Source organism: Labrus mixtus, chromosome 12, assembly GCF_963584025.1.
Source record: "Labrus mixtus chromosome 12, fLabMix1.1, whole genome shotgun sequence".
In the NCBI taxonomy this organism is placed as follows: domain Eukaryota; kingdom Metazoa; phylum Chordata; class Actinopteri; order Labriformes; family Labridae; genus Labrus; species Labrus mixtus.
In genome coordinates, this window is record NC_083623.1 from 5,021,370 (window position 1) to 5,040,771 (window position 19,402).

Here is a 19,402-nt window from a genome sequence, read left to right on the forward strand (position 1 = left end):
TTGTCCCGTACCGCTCTTAAGCACGATTGCCCCGTTCCCCCGCTGACCTGCACTCACACTGCTCCAGGACTAACCGGGCCTGAGCATGGTTACCTCTTGTACATTATGCCGTAATACAACACATGCCATGGCTTTAGGTAATTATGAAGTTTACCAGTGCTTAGTTTAGCAGAGAGGTGGACTCGAGAATAAAAAATAAAGCAAATAAAAGTGATGCATGGCTTATTTGGAGTTATTTTAGTCAGATACAGCCAGAACCCTCCAGGATTTCTCGATAATGAAGGCTGTCCCCGCTGTGTGCCCATGCTTGTACTCTTGCATGAACTGTACCGTGCCAAAGCACACCTCATCCAAGCGTGCCAGGGCCAAGGAAGTGTACCATACTTGAGCACGGATCGAGCACTCCCACTAGTCAAATGAACTGGACTTTGAGGGTGAAGCATGCTTGGGCACAGTACAGATTGCTTAGTGTGAGTGCGCCCTTAGTCCCATCTCTACACTTTGCACGATCACGTCTAGGGGTAGAGAGTCCCCATCCTTATTGGAGGAGAAGGGGGAGGGTGTAGTGTTGAGGCTATATGACCCTTTAAACAGAGACTCCTCAGAGGCACTATCCAAAGCGAGAGTAATGAGAAATCACCCAGAATGTGAATACAGTAATGTAGTTTTATTCTACACTAAGAGTACCACCTTGAACACAAAAAACCTTGCAGTGTCATCCCGTCCTTAGTCATGTTCGACTGCGCTGATTTGCATTTTTCCGTATCACTGCTCTCTTTCATGAAACTTTGAAGTGATTGTGCCAGTCAGCTGTACTGTAAACACCATACATGTGCACTGATGCAAGAGTAACCTCCGATTTAAGCAAAAGCGCAGCGAGTGGACATTTCCACTAAGTCATTTCCAGGAACTAGTCGGTGGAACCGAAAAGCATCTCAGCAAATGAACGGGTGAGATACAAAACTCTCCTTCTTTTGTTGTCTCTTGTCTTGTTTTATATGTGAACATGTCACATACAGAAAGGAAACATTTAGCTGGAAGTAGGAGTTAAAAGTTTCTTGCTCAGTGGTGCATAAGCTACTCTGTGTGTGTGTGTGTGTGTGTGTGTGTGTGTGTGTGTGTGTGTGTGTGATTCCAAGCTATCATAGCTCACTCATGCAGGTAAAGTCATCATCACAACCAATCTGTTCAGGCCTCTGGGGGATCATGCAAGCGCGCACACACACACATACATGAGTGAGTGCATAAACACACACACACACTCTCACGCACACGGTCTCTCCCAGGGGTGTAACTCACCCCAGGGAGAAGGACGGCAGGGTGCAAAGTCCGTTCACCCATAGAGACAGAAAGAAAATTAATTTGTCACAGCGCGTTTATCGTCAGGACAACCTGCCTTTTAATTAACGTCTGACAAACAGCAGAGTGTGGAGTCGCTCTCCGGGGGAAAGAGAGATGAAGAAAAGAAAATGGAGGATAAAAAAAAAAAAGAGCTCCTTTCTTTCATGGCTTGTGACTGACAGAGGAGCTGGAGTGCAACGATGGAAGACCCTCTTTTGAGGTCTCTCACAAAGATACTATCCTGTGTTGGACTTTTAATAACATTAGGTGTTTTTTCTCCGTTAAGGTCGGCCTCATTGTTAAAGCGCACAGAAGATTCCTGATTCCAAACAGGAAATTGAAAGACATCAGTGGGAGATCTTTTGTGGGAGAAAATTGATTTTGATACGGCAAGATTTTGTCGCCTGAGTCGTGCAATACGCCGTATCGCTGGTGCCAAATATGGATATTTTATTTAGCAAAAAAAAAAAAACTCTCTCAACCTGGTCACCACGTCTTGACTCCTCAGAGACGCTTATGACATGAATGAGGGTAACATGAACAGAAGGTCATAACCCTAAGTAAAAGACAGTGGGATAAAAGAAGAGGCCTTTTGTATTCATCAGTTAATCAGACATTGTGATGCATCACCGTATGATTGTCTTGCCACATATTATACATTGCAGAATCACTGTATTGTGGTATTATCGTTGTAACAGTCCATGTATCGTGTTACATGTTGTGAGTTACCCAGCAACAAACTACAGATATGAAAAGTCAATGAAAGGCCTTCAGCTCTTCTTGAAGTCGTTTAAGTGAGCATGTATTTCTTACTAAGTTAATTATTGGAGCCTTTTTCCTTTTTTTTTTGAGCAATATGTATCTTTTAAAGAAATATCTAAATCAGATTTGGGTGCATGTGTGTCACTAAATACAGAACACTAGACTTTAGAAAGAGGGTGCTGGTTTAGCTCTATGAGTGCGCCCATGGACAGAGGTTATGATGCACTGGAAGCGTTGGCTCCAAGCTCAACTATAATCCTCCTCGTCATGTACCGCATGTCGTCCCACACTCCCTCATCTCTTTTTCTGACTTTAACTAATGTCCTTTTCTCTCAATTCAGGGGTTCAAAACCCTTCGGGGGCGTTGGAAGCAGAGAGAACTTCCATGATTGTATTGATTGAGAGCCCCCTGGTGGCGGGATCTACATACTGTGACTTTAAGTACTCTCTGCAGTGCACTGTCTGCAGAGCCCGAAGCAGAGCCTGACAGCTTGGTAGACTAATACCAAACAATGTTTCATATTCAGTATTTTAGTTAGTTGTTTGAGAAAGCAGCTCTCTGAGAAGCTCTGCATTTTCATATTGGTGCAGAATCTGTCTGTTTCCCAACATCTGCATCCTTATCAGTAATCCTTCCACTCCTCTAATGTTGCTTTCAATAATCCAATATCAGTCAGGCTTTGCGACTCATTTCCTCATTGGTTTCTCAATATGTATCAGTTAATTAAAATACCTTAATGAATGTGAATAAAGAGGTGATAAATGACATCATTTAATAAGGGAATTTGGAGCTAAAGCAGTAGTCTCCCTTTGATTTCCTTTTTCTCTCACTGGATCCAAACATTTGTTTCCATCACACATAGCCGCTTCAGCTTTTTTGCAAGAAATTCAAGACATATACATGTTCAACCAGGCTGAATTGTTTTCTACACATCAGTGTTGGAGGATTTGTGTCCAAACAAACAAACTTGCTTTACATCTCGGTTCTACACATGACGCGTGTGGTACTGCTGCTTCAGTCCCAGAGGCGCCCCCCCGTCACTGTGACGCAGTGTGTTAAGAAAAGCTGACTGCGGCCTTTAACCTCAGAAACTTTTTGGTTTTTGTCTTTTTGAGTGTTAGTTTTTAGTTTGAGAGGCAGCCGCTGGCATGTAGTCATGGTGGATGAAGAAAACAGCATCTGTGTGACGAGTCGGCTCTGTCATGTAAAACTGAAAAAGCTCAGTGTGTGTAAGAGAGACAGGGGGGGAATAAAAAGAGCCTGTGTTCCAGCCGGCTTACATCAGGCCTCACACCAAAGAGCTCTTTAAAGTATCAAAACCATGAAAACAGACCTGCTGCCATACCACCAGAGTGGACCGCTTTAAGAGAACGTGTGTGTGTGTGTGTGTGTGTGTGTGTGTGTGTGTTTTACCTCTTGAGGTTAAGAAGAGCCCAGGGAATGCCGGTGGGCGTTTTGAAGGCTGGCAGCAGCTTTTCACCGAGCTCCACAGCCTTTCTACGATACACCTGAGAGAGACAGAAAGAGAGACAGCACCTTATTACCAGATGTTTCTCCTTGCTGAAAGAGGATTTCACTTTCTCTTTAACAGCCCTGAAGAAAGACACGGCAGCCAGCAAAGGAAATCAAATCACTCTGTGTGGCACAAGACAGCAGCAACATCAGAGTGTTAACTCAAGAACAGTTTGGTGATCATAACCATGTAAACAAACTCTAACAGAGAACTTGAACCTTGTTAAATCTAAAGACAGAAATAGAATAGAGACTGTTACAGAAATACATAACTCTCATTTAGTTCTGAATTCATCCTACAATTGTTCTCTAGGCCTGAATTCCCCCCTCAGGGATTCATCAATATTTCTTGACAGCATTGGCCACAATTTCAAAGCGAAGTGTTTGGAAGCTTTTTGGTTCATTGTAACCAAATGAAAAAAAAAACAACCCGATATTCAGCCCACTATCAAATGGAAAAATATAAATCATGGAGTTCTCAAATTTAAAACTTTGGAACATCAAATCTTTGGCATCTTTGCTTCTAAAGCGACCCAAACGATGAATCAGTTATCAATAAGATTGTTGATCATTTTTCTCAGAATTAATTTAAGATTCATAGAAGAATAATTGCAGCAGATGCACTGATTGATCGGCAAGCTGATACAATTTGCTGACATTGACATATCAATTTTATGGGCTGATTTTATCGCATATGGCATACCATATCAGTCAGGCCCTAAGTCTAAAGTTAAAATGAAAACATCACACACACATAAACAGAATATTTCAAACATTTGAAATAAAGTTGAAGTACCGAAAGTGCAAACAGTCTGAAAGAATTAAATGACGTGATCGAGCATGAGTAATGGTAGAAGAGGAAGCCAAACATGCAGAATAATTTAACAATGCAGACGCAAACATCCAGCAGTGAGTATTCCTGCTTCTCTGCCCAGACTCTTTAAAGAAACCTCTGTTCAGTAACATATATACGTCTTTCTCTCTTTTTTTTTTCTTCACTCTACAAAAAAAGCTCAAACTTCAAAAGTAAAATACAAAACTTCTCCTAAAGAGCAGTGAGTCACACGTCGATCAGCAGAGTGCTGGACTCACTCAACGTTTGATGTTTGACTTTTTCTCACTCCTTTGAGAATAAAATCACAGGCCGAGCTGGTAAACACGAGAACACACCGTGTCTATTTCGGTGTTCTGACATCAGTCGAAACACTTTTTTTTTTCTCTGTGAAGTAAAAAAGTTCAATGTTCGCCTCTTTTTCCTCTTGGAATAAATGGTGTGTTGAGAAGTTTGCTGTTGCTTTAAATAATTCCACAAGCATTTCAAACCTGAATCGAGAGCAAAAGAGCAAATATACCAAAGATCTGGGGACGGGATCATTCATGGGGGATGATGTATGTAAGAGCTGGATTTTACTGAGAGGAGATGGGGGAGCATTAAAAAAGGCATTCATGTCTATCTGAATTAGGGGTGGGTATGAGCACGGGGGTACTTCTTGTTGACGTCTTTAGTCAAGTAACGTTTGCGAGTCTATTTATTACTTATTCATAAAGTAATAAACAGTAATCAAAGCCCTTACCGACTAAAAATCTTGTTATCCAACCCTGAACTGTAACATTTGTGGTGTTTCTGATGTGATTCAGAATCCTATTTTTGCCCTTGAATTAGATTTTCCTGTTTTTCTAAGCTTTTATGAGAACGTATCTGAGTGGACAGCGTTCTAGCCGTTATCGCTGGAGGGTCACGGTGTCTCTTAGGTGTCTGATTTTTGTTGGCTGTGAAAGTGAAGTACTTGCATATTGGGCTCCTGGCACAGGTTGGAGTCAGGAGGCTGGGGGTAGAACAGGATTTGGCACAAGACGAGGTGGAAGGTTTGACATGGCTGCCAAGGATTCAGGATCTTGAACTTAAGGTTTGTGCTGTCGATGGACAGGAGTGAGAATGACGCCATGACTGTTTTTTTAAATATCTGTTGTTATCAACATTAAACGAGCCATTTTATCTGTAAAAATGGAGAGCTACAGCTGCTCTGAGTTACTCTTTTAGTAAACTTGCCCGGGGTATGAATAAACAGGTGTACACATTAGAAAGCATACATTCTCTCTCTCTTGCTCACCCTTTTTTGTATAAGCCATTTATTGAATTATACCATTGTTTTTGGAGTTAAAATGTTAAAGTTATCTTTGAATCTTTTTAGTATTTGTTTCGTTTTCTGTCAGTGTGATGGCAACAGAAAATGTTTTCTTTAAACCCAGGAATAGTATGTTTGACACACCCTCTATATGTTTTAAAGGATGATCATTTATATAAAACTACAGTACTACAGGCATCTTCATGCAGTCCTCTCTTTTTTTAATCATCCATCCATCATTCATTTCATCCGTGTGGTAATGGGAGTTCATATTGACGCACACACTCATAGAGGTGGTACAGTGTCATAAACTATGTCAGCAATGCTAGCAGGTCTGTTCCCAAGACAGCTAACACTCAGCAGGGTGAGAGACACAGAGGCAGGATGGAGGCTACTTGTCACAACAATACGGTGACTCGACACCTTTTTCCTTCAAAAAGTCAGAGGCATGAAAAGGTCGGTGTGAGTGGACTGGGAGGAGGGGTAACAGAAATGAGGTAACATGAGGAATGAGAATACATGTGGGAATGAGACTGAAAACAGCCAAGACTCTTACAAGGATTTCTGCACCTGATACACACCTTACTGTATTTACATTAAACTTAACTTCCTACATAGACCGTATCTAAAATCCATTATGTAGTAGTCATAAATGTCACAAATAAGGACAAAAACTGAGTTAGCATTTTGTCAACGCAAATTTAAGAGAAACAAAATCAAGAAGCAACAAATTAAAGTTTAAGATCAACCCTTTACTTGAAATGTGAACACTCCATTTTTCAACACCAGAGGTTGCAACTTTTAATATACAAGCATCACTAGTCACTTTATCTTGATATTCACTGCACATAATGTCTTCATTGTCCTTTTATAGTTCACCCCCACCCTTTATATTCCACTTGTGTATACCTCCTACTTTATTTATTTATTCTGTTCAGATTTTCATTTTTTGGATGACCTACTTCTACTTGTCTTTGTGCTGCAGCAACGCCCCAAATGTCACCTCTGGGGCTCAAATCAATAAAGTATTATCTCATCTTATGTTAGCTTATTAAAATCCTGTACACTTTAACAAACAAATGATGTCATTGATAGGAAGTAATAAAACAATGGTGATTGTATTGGAACTGGAAAACAGGCAGATCTAAAGGTCAACACACTTCCTTGTAAAACATCATAATGTGGATTACTGTGTCTATATAACTCATGAAATATTACATTGAGTGTAATGATGTTGTACTATCCAGCACCCAGACACACACACACACACACACACACACACACACAAAACATCTTCTTTCTCCATCAAAGGACCTACAAGATTCAGTATTTTCAAGCCAAGACTTATGGTGACATCAGATTACTTCACAGTGTGTGTGTGTGTGTGTGTGTGTGTGTGTGTGTGTGTGTGTGTGTGTGTGTGTGTGTTTCTGGCTGCGCTGTGGGGGCAGGAATGTGTCGTAACAAGGCGTCCGATCCCGGTGATGAATGCCTTTAATAATGCCAGGAGCACACTGAGGGGAAGAATAAAATCACTCGCAGGGACACACAGACAAATAAATTAAATACACCCTGTGTCCGAGGCCATCAGGCGAAGTGCCAACGAGCTTTAATAAGCAACTGAATTACACAGAAACTGAAGAACACACACACACACATACACACACATGCAGGAAGTTTGGGGCTGATGTGATTTGTAAAAAAAAAAACTGACGTTGATAATCAGATTTCACACCTGGGTGCTTCTGACACAGATAGCCATCAGGGAAAATAAACCGTTTGAATGTTGTTCTTGTGTGTGGGTGTTGAATAAAGGTAACAGCTAGAACAAACTCTGTGGTTGTTATCTTACAATCTGTGAAGCCATCGTCAAACTTTAATTTTCTCATCAGAAATGTTCACAGAGGGAAAAAAGGTGTTCATGTTTATTTAAGAAACGAACGCACCTCTGAGGATGTGTCATGTTGTGATGATTCTTTTAATAAGTGTGGCATGATTAAGGACAATGTTTCTTATTAAGGAACAAAAGGAAGTGAGCACTGTGCGGTTATCTTTGTAGCGCAGTGAGGAAATGAAAGAGTTAAATATGCCGCTGGATAACAAAGGGGGGTTTAGCTGCAGGCTTTTAAGGGTTTGACATACAGTATGATTCTCTGCTTTTACTGTAGAGGGAGGATAGAGAAGGAAACAGGTAAAAGAGAGCGGGGAATGAAATGGGACAAAGTGCTGAGGGTCTGGGTTGAACCTAGACCGTCTGCTTTAAGAACTGTAGCACACAGGTTTCTGCTGCTCTCGTCCTGTACACGTGTAAGTGTGCGTCTGCTTCATTTAAAGGTCAAATGGATCACTCATTGGGAATCTTTGTCGGGGATGTTGCCAATGTACTTTTGACAGTTTGCAGGAGCTTGCTTGCAGTTTTTGTTATTCATAAAAATCAAGAAATGACCCTGTGGACTCCCATCTTTAACGAGCAAAACAACACAAATTTCCAGCAAGTGTTAAAATGCCAAAGTCTGCAACTATCTGAATAACCTTTTAGTTCCATATGAGGACGGTTACCTCCATGACCATTTCCAGACCACCAGGTATAAATGGATGATAATGGATAATCTATCCTCTGTTACGGTTTGGTGTGTAAAACAAGGGAGGCGGACCCAAGTGCAGAAAAACCAAAAATATTTAATTAAACAAAAAGGCCAAAGGCAACAAAAACTTACTTACAAAAGTTCAACAAGAAAAAACACAGGGCTCAAAACCAGGGAGCCACAGAGGAGCACGAGCAATAACTGACGTACCAACGACCGACATCCAAATTACATACAACAATGAACTGACAGGGAAGGGGAGAAACACAGAGACTAAATACACAGGGGAATCAGACACAGGTGAGACTAACAAGACACAAGTGAGGACAATCAGGGCAATCACACAGGGAAACACACAGAGGCAGGAATACAAGAAACACTGAGGACACACAGAACTCAAGACTGATGAAAACACACTAGAACATAAAGAAACACTGAAAATACAAAATTAAATAATACCAAATCATGACATCCTCCCTAAAGTGCAGACTCTGGTCTTAAAGTGTCACCATGCATTTGGACTGATTATAAATGTATTTATGCATTAAAATCAACCTCTATTGTCTGTGAAAAGTTTGATTGCTTTGAGTGAGACGGGATTGTTCAGATTCCCTACAGGCATTCCTGAAAAAGTCATTTTCTGAAAGAAAGTAGGATTCAACAAAAGAGCCATTAAATAATTGAATATTTGTGCTCATGAGGAAACTGCAACAAAATATCAGCTAGTGGATTCAGTTTGAAAACCATTGTGTGTAGGGAAGTTTGTGAAGTCAGATTTGAAAGAATGGACGGCTGCAGTAAACACAAAAACAACCAAATCAAAAGTTTTGATTCTCATGTTTTAAAGACAAAGAGCGACACAACAGCACAAAGCTCGTGAGATGAAGAATGAAAAGAGGGAAGACAATTTGCAAAACTTTTATTCTCATGGAAGTTTTGTATTTAATGCTTGCTAATGATAATGTTACGTAATCTGCAGAATGAGAATAAAAGTGTGTTTTAAGGAGAGGGGAGAGGAAAATAAGCAAAATACATCCAGAGAACGAGTGAAATATAAGATGCAGCTACATGCATGCATGTGGAGTCTAAGTGCTGTGTTCTTGGTTGTATAATTAGTGTGCTTGTATAAACTTTTCAGACTGTGACACGGTCTTTGTGTGGTATTTTAAGGCTGCTATATTTGGTGGCGGGTTAAACCCTGGATTTAGGATTAGAAGGTTTTTTGATTTTTTTTGGTTTCAGGATATTTCCAGCACAAAGAAAGAAAGAGGCAGGAGAAACAAACTTCAACCACACAATATATCCAATCGAAAACAGCTGATTCTAGTGGCTACATCTGCATCTGGAATAACCGACCCCAGTGTCCAGGAGCCAGGAGCCTCACAGAGACACATTACATGTGATAATTAAGTCCAGACCGGTTCTCCAGAGGCGGTTTAAGGATATCGTCTTCTGTGGTAGGTCACTGAAGTAAGCGTGAGAAGGTGGAGGTGAAGATAGCCGATCAGATAAGTCGATATACAGCGTTTACGCAAACATGACATAGGTATAGATTAGTTCATACCGCTGTCAACAACGGGAAAATCAGAAGCAACAAAAAGAAGATGCCAAGGACAACTAGTACTGCACTCTGAAAGATCAAATTTGAAAGCTTAGAGGAAGTCCAACTGATCCACCGGAGAACATTAACCATGTACGAAAGGAACAAAATACCCATAATGCATTACATGTAACAGATGCATTCAGGGTCCATGTTCAGAGGGGAAAAGTTTGCTGGAAGTGGAGACTTTCACTTGGTGAAATAAAGTGTTCATCATGTGAATCACTAAGATGCTGAGACCTGGCAGAATCAATTAAATGGACTCCAGCAGAGCAAACAACACAAGCAGATTAATAATTAGACGGGGTGGTGTAAACAAATCCCCAGTGTTCCCCAATTATTTTTACCTAATTTAAATGGAACTGAGGAAAAATGATCTGTCATTGTTTTCATTAACTCTCAGTTCACAGAAACACAAGAAGTTCTGTACTGTGAGGTAAAGCTGACAGTGAGGATACTAAAGGTCTGGGTTTGATCCATCCATTGTCTTTACCGCTTTTTCCCAACGCGGTGGGATGGAGCTGAACCCAGCTGCCATTGGGCGAGAGGCGGTGTACACCCTGGACTGGTCACCAGTCAATCACAGGGCTGACAACCATCCACATGTCTTTGGACTGTGGGAGGAAGCAGGAGTATCCGGACAGAACCAACAAGTTTGCATGTTCTCCCTGTGCATGGGGGAGACGGGGGTTCAAACCGCACAGGGACATTCTCTGTGAGGCATCAGCACTAACCACTACACCACTGTGCAGCCCCAGAATCTGGGTTATGATGTATTTATTCACCAATGCTGTAATTTCCAAATAACTAGAAGATCAGATGGTTACAAAACTTTAAAAAAAACGTGTCATAACAGGATCATTTTCTGGTGAGAAAACAAAACGATGGCTGCTCTCTGATGAAGGCCACAAGCCGAAACGCGTCGGTCTAACTTGTTAATAAAGTTGATCTTCATACTACAAGTGTTGCTGACGCTTTTTGACCTCTTCAAGCCTTTCACTCTTCAGTTCATGCACCTTGCTATTTGGTGAAGTTTGCTTACTCTCTGTAATAGGCCAGAATGTGACACTGCCGACACTCATGAGGTGAGTTAGGCCTTGTCCTGTGCTCAGTTTGAGCTTTTGCAACGCTGGAGATACAAGACAAAAAAAGTCTTAATCTTGAGGAAAAGTATTTGTCCCAGGAAAACAGGATGCATGTCTGCTGCGGTCTTATTTTCAAAATGGTAGCTATTCTAAAAAAATGGATTTGGACTGCTGGTTAGACAAAATAAGACATTAGAAGATACTTTAGATTCTTGGAGGATGTATTAAAAAAAAAAAGCCTTCAATCTAACAGAGAGTTAATCACCAGATTACACACCAAGAACAAGTGTTGTTTTCATTTCCACAAATGAATAGTACGGCTTAATGTTCTGAAGAATAATTGGTCATAAAGGTCAAGCTGTTAAAAATATGATGATTGTTTTTTTTAATGTGATGTGGCTAAGGAGGAGTTGTTTTTATCTCTCCCTTACTCGGAGCGTTAATGTGGAGAATTACTTCCTGCTTTAACTAACCCTGCCCTCCCTCTGCTTTCCCTCCATAGTGGTGCTGAAACAGTTGACAGGTGAAGGGGCACGTGTTTGTATCGGCTCCTACAGAGATAAACGACATGAATTAAGTCTTAAATTAGCGCTAAAGTCACGTCCAGAGTGTCGGTTAGATTGCTTTCACAGCGACGACGCAGAAGGTAGAAGGTCCCCACAAGGGTTTTTAACATTTTAAGTAGGTGGTGTGTTCTCCCCCATCAACTTTCCAGCTCCTGTTCTTTAACCAGAAATGGTGGCAGTGTGTGTGTGTGTGTGTGTGTGTGTGTGTGTGTGTGTGTGTGTGTGTGTGTGTGTGTGTGTGTGTGTGTGTGTGTGTGTGTGTGTGTGTGTGTGTGTGTGTGTGTGTCATTATGTGTTGCAGTCCACAGAGAGTCCCCTGGACAGCTCCCTAACTAAGATGAATCACCCAGCAGGCCTTGCGGGACATTTGGCCCAGATTAGAGCGGCGTCTGTGGGGACGGAGCGAGCCCTGCATGCTGACACCTCTGTCCTCTCCTAGATCCTTACACCCTGCCCTCTGACCTCCCTCTTGTACCATCTCTTCAACTCACCAACACCCCCGTCACTCCAGAAGACCTCCCAAACTCCATCCTCCTCCTCGATTTCTTTGCACTCCATTTTTTTAATTCTCACATTTATCTTTCCATCAGTGAAACTTCACCTCCATCTTGTTCTCCATTTACAACAATGTCATTCTCGTCTATTATTAATATACGTGATGTATTATTAACACACACACAGAAGTGGACAATTTGAATAAATTGGGTCCTAGGATTTATCCACATGGCCAAACTAATAAGTAACTCATTTAACACTTTATAATCCTTTGGGTTCACGTTTTTTTATTTTATTTATTTTTTATTTATTTATTTTAAACTTTTATTCACCAAAACGTGCATACACACACTCACACGATAAAAAAAAGAGATACAAACAAGAGGGGGAACTGTGGTACGATACAGTTTTGCCAGCAGATTTAGACAAAAACAAACAAACAAAACAAACAAAACAAAAGGAAAAGGGTCAGAAAATAAAATGAATGAATTAGAAAGAGGGACAAAATAAGTAAATGAGCAAACAGGGCAAAGAAAAACATGGGGACAGTAAAGTAACAACATGATGTAAAATAAAACTGGTGGGATAGGTTGTACACATGGTGTTATTTGTTTGTTTTTGTTTTGTTTTTCACTTTGTATGGGTGCTAACATGATTGCCAAATACAGACTGTTTGTAAATTATATTAAAATTGTTGTAGGTAATTCTCAAAGACCTTAAAAATACAAAGTTGGTCGCCATTTCTTTTTTACAATTCATGTGAAGCTAAGTAATCGTAAAGTGGTCTCCTCTCACAGTTCACAGTTTCTTTGAAGAAAACCATCAATGTCAGTCCAGTGAACAATTCTTTAACTCTTTATTTATTAGGTAAACTGAACAACTAAAAAAATCACAAACAATCGACTTGTCAAAAGCAGTTTTAGCTGCATGGTGAAGCCGCTGTAGGATGTTTCAAGGAAAACTGTCTTCCCTGGAAATGTTTCAGACTTCAGTTTAAAGGTGCATAACATCTGTTAGCTATAATCTGTAGGTGTGTCAACAAGGTCCCAAATGGACCTTTTAACGGCCAAAATCACTTGTGTTTTCGTGTTGCACACACATTAGTTCCAGTATATTTGATTGACATAATAAGGCATCATGTTGGGTAACGTTTTCTTCAAGTTGAATTCATTTTCTTGAATTCACATTTAGGATTGTTTTGCATCTTTGTCATCACCATTTTGTGTTGCGACAGACTCCTTCTTACAGATTTGTTTCTGGAACATCGGCTTGAAAAGTCCAGTGGCAAACAACATTCACTGTCTTTTATATATGCAAGTATCTCCCTGAATTATTCATATGATGGCAGGAAATCCTCCATCCTGTCTGCAGCCATATAAAATGTCTTGTTTACTTGGAGAATATATTGCAAGGAAGCACTCAAGGAGGCTTCATAAGTCCAGTTGAAATACGGGTATAAAACATGATCATTCTGATGCTGAAGCAACTTAGCCAAGAGTTAGCTTAAATGATACTTCTGTCAGGACAAGTTAATATATTTTCTTTGTTTACTTCAAGAACATATTTGATGATTAACCTTGAGGAAGCATTCACTGGGGCTCTTGAGTTAAATATCTTCATGAAATAATGAATCCACAGGCAGGCAAAGCTGAATGTTCAGGCTAAATGTAGAGACAGCCAGCACACGACTGTCGGGGTTTCAGCTGAATGAGCCCCGTTTGCAGGCTGCTGCCCTGACAGCTGTATTGGAGAGGCTTAGGCACCACACACATGCGCACACACACACACACACACTTATACACACACTCTGAGGAGGTGACAGCTTTCCCTGGTTAAGGAGCTTGCTGTTGTGTGAATGGCTGCTCTTGTCCTCCTCTCCACTTTCACTCTCTCTCTCTCTCTCCTCTTGCTCTGTGTTTAATAACTCGCTTCAGGGAGGGGAAACACAGGATGAGGAGGACAGGCTGAAGAATAAACACAGACCTGATGAGGAGAATTAGGAATAATTAAAGCTAAACATATGGCAACAGAGGGGGGGGGGAGAGAAAGGGAGGAGAGGAAGAGAACAAAGTCAAACAACCTATACACATTGATATCAGTGTTAATTGACTTTGTCTGATGTGCAGATAAAATTAAATCAGTCCATGATGCAGCTTTGTGCCCCGGCGATTCCTTAAATGCCACTTTATTTGAAAAGTTGAAGTTTGACAGGCAGAGCAGACTGAACTTTTAACTCTGAGTAACAGCAGGAGGAAGCATCCCCGACAGTCACTGAGGTGTAACATTCAAATGTCTCTGAGGTATAAAACATTTCCTGTCAGGAGGCCTCAAGGTGGAAATACTCACCAGGAGGACTAATGCGTTGACATGGCGCTGACATGTATTTGAATGATATGGTAATACTGGTGAATGTAGCCCCAGCTTTTTCATTCACAGCCCAGTGGTGTGTGCTGGGGTTTTTTTTTTTTTCTATGAATTTACCACAACAGGGATTTTTATTTCCTGAGGGTCAGTGTGGTTTTCCAAAGTGAACCACAATGTGCCCTCTAAGGATACTGTCCTGAATATGATAAAACTCTGACTCCAACCTCTACCACCAAAGAGAGCTGCAGGTGATGCAGTTTGAATGTTAATGAGACAGGAGGGGGAGGGGAGGGTCCTGAGTGAATTTGGTGTTCAACATGAACTACATGACAGCTGTGATAAAACACAAACAGACATGTAAACTCTCAACAATCATTTACACAATTTTTTTTGCTCACAAACAAATGTGACAGAGAGTAGAGAAAGGTGGACATAAAAACCTCACGCCCGGCTCCATGTCATCCAGTGATAGAGTGAAGGGTGTCTATAGTTCCCATATAAGAACTACAAACCTACAAACACTACAAATTCTCATCTGTGCAAACATTTTACAATTACCGTATATAATGAGAAAGAGCTGAAAATAACTTGGAAGGCTGACAGTGACATAACAGTATCTGTGGCTGTGGACCAGTTGGTAGAGTCAGGAGGGTCGGGGGTTCAACCCCTAGTTTCTGCAGCCACATGTCCAATGTGCCCTTAGACAAGACATGTAAATGTGTGTGAATGGGATTAGTTACTTCTGATGGACACTTTAAATAGCTGCCTCTGCCATCAGTGTGTGAATGTGTAGGTGTGACCTGTGCTGTAAAAGCATTTAAAATACACAGTATGTGAAATCCGCCTCCAGGGGGCTGTCAATCAAAACAATGATGACAACATCTTTTGTCAAAATGCAACAGATAGTGACTTAATTGACATTTGTTGAACTGATCTTGAGATTATATTTTATTATGTAACTCTCAGCTGCGAGGGTGCTGGATTATTTGGGGAATTCAACAAGTTAATTGATCTTAAGTTAAAGAAAATATGCAACAGCTCTGCTTTCATTTCCCCACAGGATGGAAAAATGTCCCGCCGGTCGGGATGAAGCAAGTCATTTATTAAATTTATATAGCACATAATGTCAATCGAAATGTGACGATGGATGTCAGATCTCTTAAATCCCCTCTGGACTCACTCCTAGAGACATGTCTTTGACTTTGACAAACACTTGACTAGAAAAGGCAGAAATGCTTTCCAAGACGGGGAAATGCCCCGACTTTATCCTTCATCTTAATAGTAGCAATCCTCACGTCGCTCTTGCATATCAAGACGCACACACACACACACACACACACGCACACACACACACATGGAGGCAAGTGCAATGAGAATCACGTCCTGATAATATTTCCCCTCCTCTCCTGAGTCAGGGTCGACGCTGACTCGGCACACTTTTGGCAGTCAGCTCTTTTGACGGCGCTGCTATGGAAATGAAGAAGGCCGGGGAAGGTGAATTTACATAGAAAATTGCCGCCTCGGTAGGAAAGTTACAGGGCAGGAGAGTGTATTTAGATGGGCTGGGGGGATAAAAACTGCAATGTGAGCAACAAGCATTGAGTTCAGTTTACTGCTCTGCTACAATACCGTAATTTGGTCTGAATATGCATCAATACACATCATTTCAGACTATTGCATCGAGTACAAAACTGCCTACAGGAGACAAAGGAATTGACCATTTGGGGGACTCGGAGATGGATTTGTAAGTCTCTGCGAAGATTGCAATTAGTGTTCCAGCCTGATGGGAGAATATGAATCTGCTCAGGCTGAATATCTCATATCCAGATTGTGCTGTGATCCAGCAGAGACGGACTACACTTCACACCTGATATTAAGATGCATCTCAAATGCCTCTCCACTGACCACTTGTGATTGGATTTTTGCTTCCATGCTCACATTTGATTTTTATCTGTGAAGGGAAAATAATGCAACTGCTGACACAGAGAAAACTGCGTGTGCACTCAGACAAAACAGCTTGAATGAAGGATTGTGGTTGAGAAGATTTGCATACTAAATTAAACTAAATTGCTGAAAACTTCTGTTCTGTTTGTAAGGACATTTTTGTTATGTCAACGGTGGCTCTTGAGAATTCATCCTTACCTCAAATTCCTCCAAGGATCACCGGTTAAAAGCATTGATTGTATATGAATATGGACAGCACATCTCCGGTTCCTTCAGCTGTACAGAAGTGAAGCCGAAATACAGGCGTTGATATATTGCACTGGTGATGTCATTTGGAGCCAAGACGTGCGCAGTAGGGAGCTGGATGGTGGAACTGTTGATGCCACGCCCCTCATGCTAACTGAAGCACTCTTTTAGCTTAATGATAAAAGATAAAGATCCCTAAGGTTGGTACAGTCCACATCAGAAAATATTCTTGCGTCGGTTTTAAGCAGACACTCACAGTAATGGAAAGTTTAATGGCTGACTTGTTAATTCTTTGTTAAGTTTTCTCACACTTATCCTCCACTACTCGGCTAATTTGGTTAAGATCGCTTTAAAGGGCAGCATTTGTAGACAGTGCAGTTTATCGTGGCATTACATCCGCTCTTTACATTTAATAAAACTGCTCAGAAATATGAACACTTGGACATAAATAAGTTTGACACATGTCTAATCTATTAACATGGAGGTCGCAGGGTTGATACTGCAGCCAGCCAGCCAGCAGGGGGAGCTCTAAACATTTAGGCTTCACTCCCAGGCAGTTATCTTTCCGTCCATCTCGATATACGGCCTAAGGTAAAAAGTCATGGTTTGATTGCGCAGAAGCTTGACAAACTAGTTGTAAAACCTTGGAGGCACTTGCTATGGAAACATGATTAACCGTCCATGACGATAATGGAAGCTGACACATTCATGATCAAAGAAAAAAAAATCGAATAATGAAAGGCTTTCTTGCTCAGCACAGTTCACTTAACCTGCCTAACAGTGTTTGATGAGCGTTTGACAAGGGCAAAGTCCAGAGCATAAACATAGTGGAATATACACATAATTACCATATTATTGGCGAACATTTTGTTGTCCAATACATCAACCTCGATACACTGAGATACCCTTCAGTTTGACCAGAAACTGGCAAAGAAACGAGAATCTAATCGGCAGCAAGAGACAGATTTTCCCTGTTAGTCTGTCTCAGTTCAGCAGGGATTTATCAGGAAGGGTAGCAGGACAAATATAGCTCAGAGTAAATTAACTGATGTGAGCAATGATAAATATTTCAGAGGAAAATACTTCCTAAAACAACAGACTAAAAGTAGAAATAAAAGAGACACTGAGAGAGTGTGTGTGGGTGTATGGTAAAGAGAGGGAGGAAAGTGAAGTGCCATTCAAGAGTCCCAGCGGAGAGTCGGTGTTGTCAGGGGGCAGGCCTGAGCTGCTACCCTGCAAGCCTTTTATCTGAAGGAAAATGTCAAATATTCACTCAAACTGTTCAACAAGACCAACGGCCGTAAAGAGCCTGATCTGAAGCCCCCACAGGCAGAGCTAACACAACCCAACCAGAGTCACAGATACAGCCCAATAACACATAGCCCTGCTCCCTATTCGGTATGTTAAAACATGCTGGAAGCAGCGTGAGAACGACAACCAGGAGACAAGATGAGACCTGGGATGACTCAGGTCTAATGTCTTATTAATGGAAGGGTACATTTTGCACTTCCTTTTTCTGAGAAGAATGACCAATCAAGTCTGAGTTTACTTTGGTTGTTTGGAGAAGGACGCTCCTGTCTGTGTGGAGGACAAAAAGGGCAGGACATCTTGGACTAAAGTGCAATCCTGGAACCAATTTTAAATTGTCTAAGAAAAGGTAAGCAGACATCCTCTTCTGAGAGCAAAAACAACTCATTCTTACGTCTGAAGTTGTTGGTTGGACTGTAATCAATTCTGGGATATATCATGTTTGTTATCCTTAAACCAACAAGTTACACCAGATGCCAAAAGATAATTGGTTATGACCAAATCAGTTCATCAAATCATCCATCAATAATGGGTTCCTAGACTTAAAATAATTGGTTTCGCAACAAATCAGAAACAGACCTATATTTTAAAAAGGGAAGGAACAAATGACAACTGTTCCATTGGATTAAGATGTGATTATTTAAGATCTAAAACTCAAAGGGTCAATGACAAATTTAATCACTGCAAAGGTCTATTGCTGAGACCTTTTTGTTCAAGGTCTCTGATAAAAAAAGGTTTCCTATAAAGGAATCTTTTTTCCTTCCCCATACTGATTCCGATACTGATACTGGTATCAGTGTTGCAACAACTCTAAGGCTTACCAGCTGCTCTGTTAAGTTTTTAAAGGGTAGAGTAAGTCTGTGTGTTTATTAAAGTCTACAAAATAAAAAGACTTTGCTCGAAAGAAGACATATCTGGGTGAGTTTTGCTTTATTTTCTTCTTCTGGGGAACCCAAATATCTTCAAAACGTGTGTCAACAAAGACACTAGCAGTTTTCTGCAGAAACATCTTACAAGTGACAGATTGAGTCTACAGAGAATGTTGTTCTTTTGGTGGAGACGACTGGTAAATTTAGACAAAAGGCAACAAAATCAATACGGCTTACAGAATGTAATGCCTCTTCCTTCAGGCGGTTTTGAGAAGACTGCTGCTCTGAGGAGTTTACTTTTTAATTGTCAACACACTAGTATCTACCAAAAAGGCCCCACAGATGAACAGGCAGACGCATTTCTATTACAGAAATATGGATGCTAAATGAAATGCATGGACAATATCATACCATGCCATGCCAAGTGATACCATACCATACTATACCATACTAAGAGTTACCATACCATACCATATCGTTCCATACCATACCATACCACACCACACCACACCAAACCATACCATACAATACCATGAGTTACCATACCATTCCAAGTGATACCATACCATACTATACCATACTAAGAGTTACCATACCA

The 19,402-nt window shown here is 40.9% G+C and overlaps 1 protein-coding gene across 1 annotated transcript in view; it reads right to left on the reverse strand.

Moving 5' to 3' along the window:
- The window catches only part of man1a1 (mannosidase, alpha, class 1A, member 1), a 156,172-nt gene that overhangs the window by 34,967 nt on the left and 101,803 nt on the right, over nucleotides 1–19,402 (reverse strand). Inside the window, exon 5 of the mRNA XM_061051620.1 lies at nucleotides 3,518–3,612. Within this exon, the coding sequence (XP_060907603.1) occupies nucleotides 3,518–3,612 (95 nt within the window). The remainder of the gene's footprint in view (nucleotides 1–3,517; nucleotides 3,613–19,402) is intronic.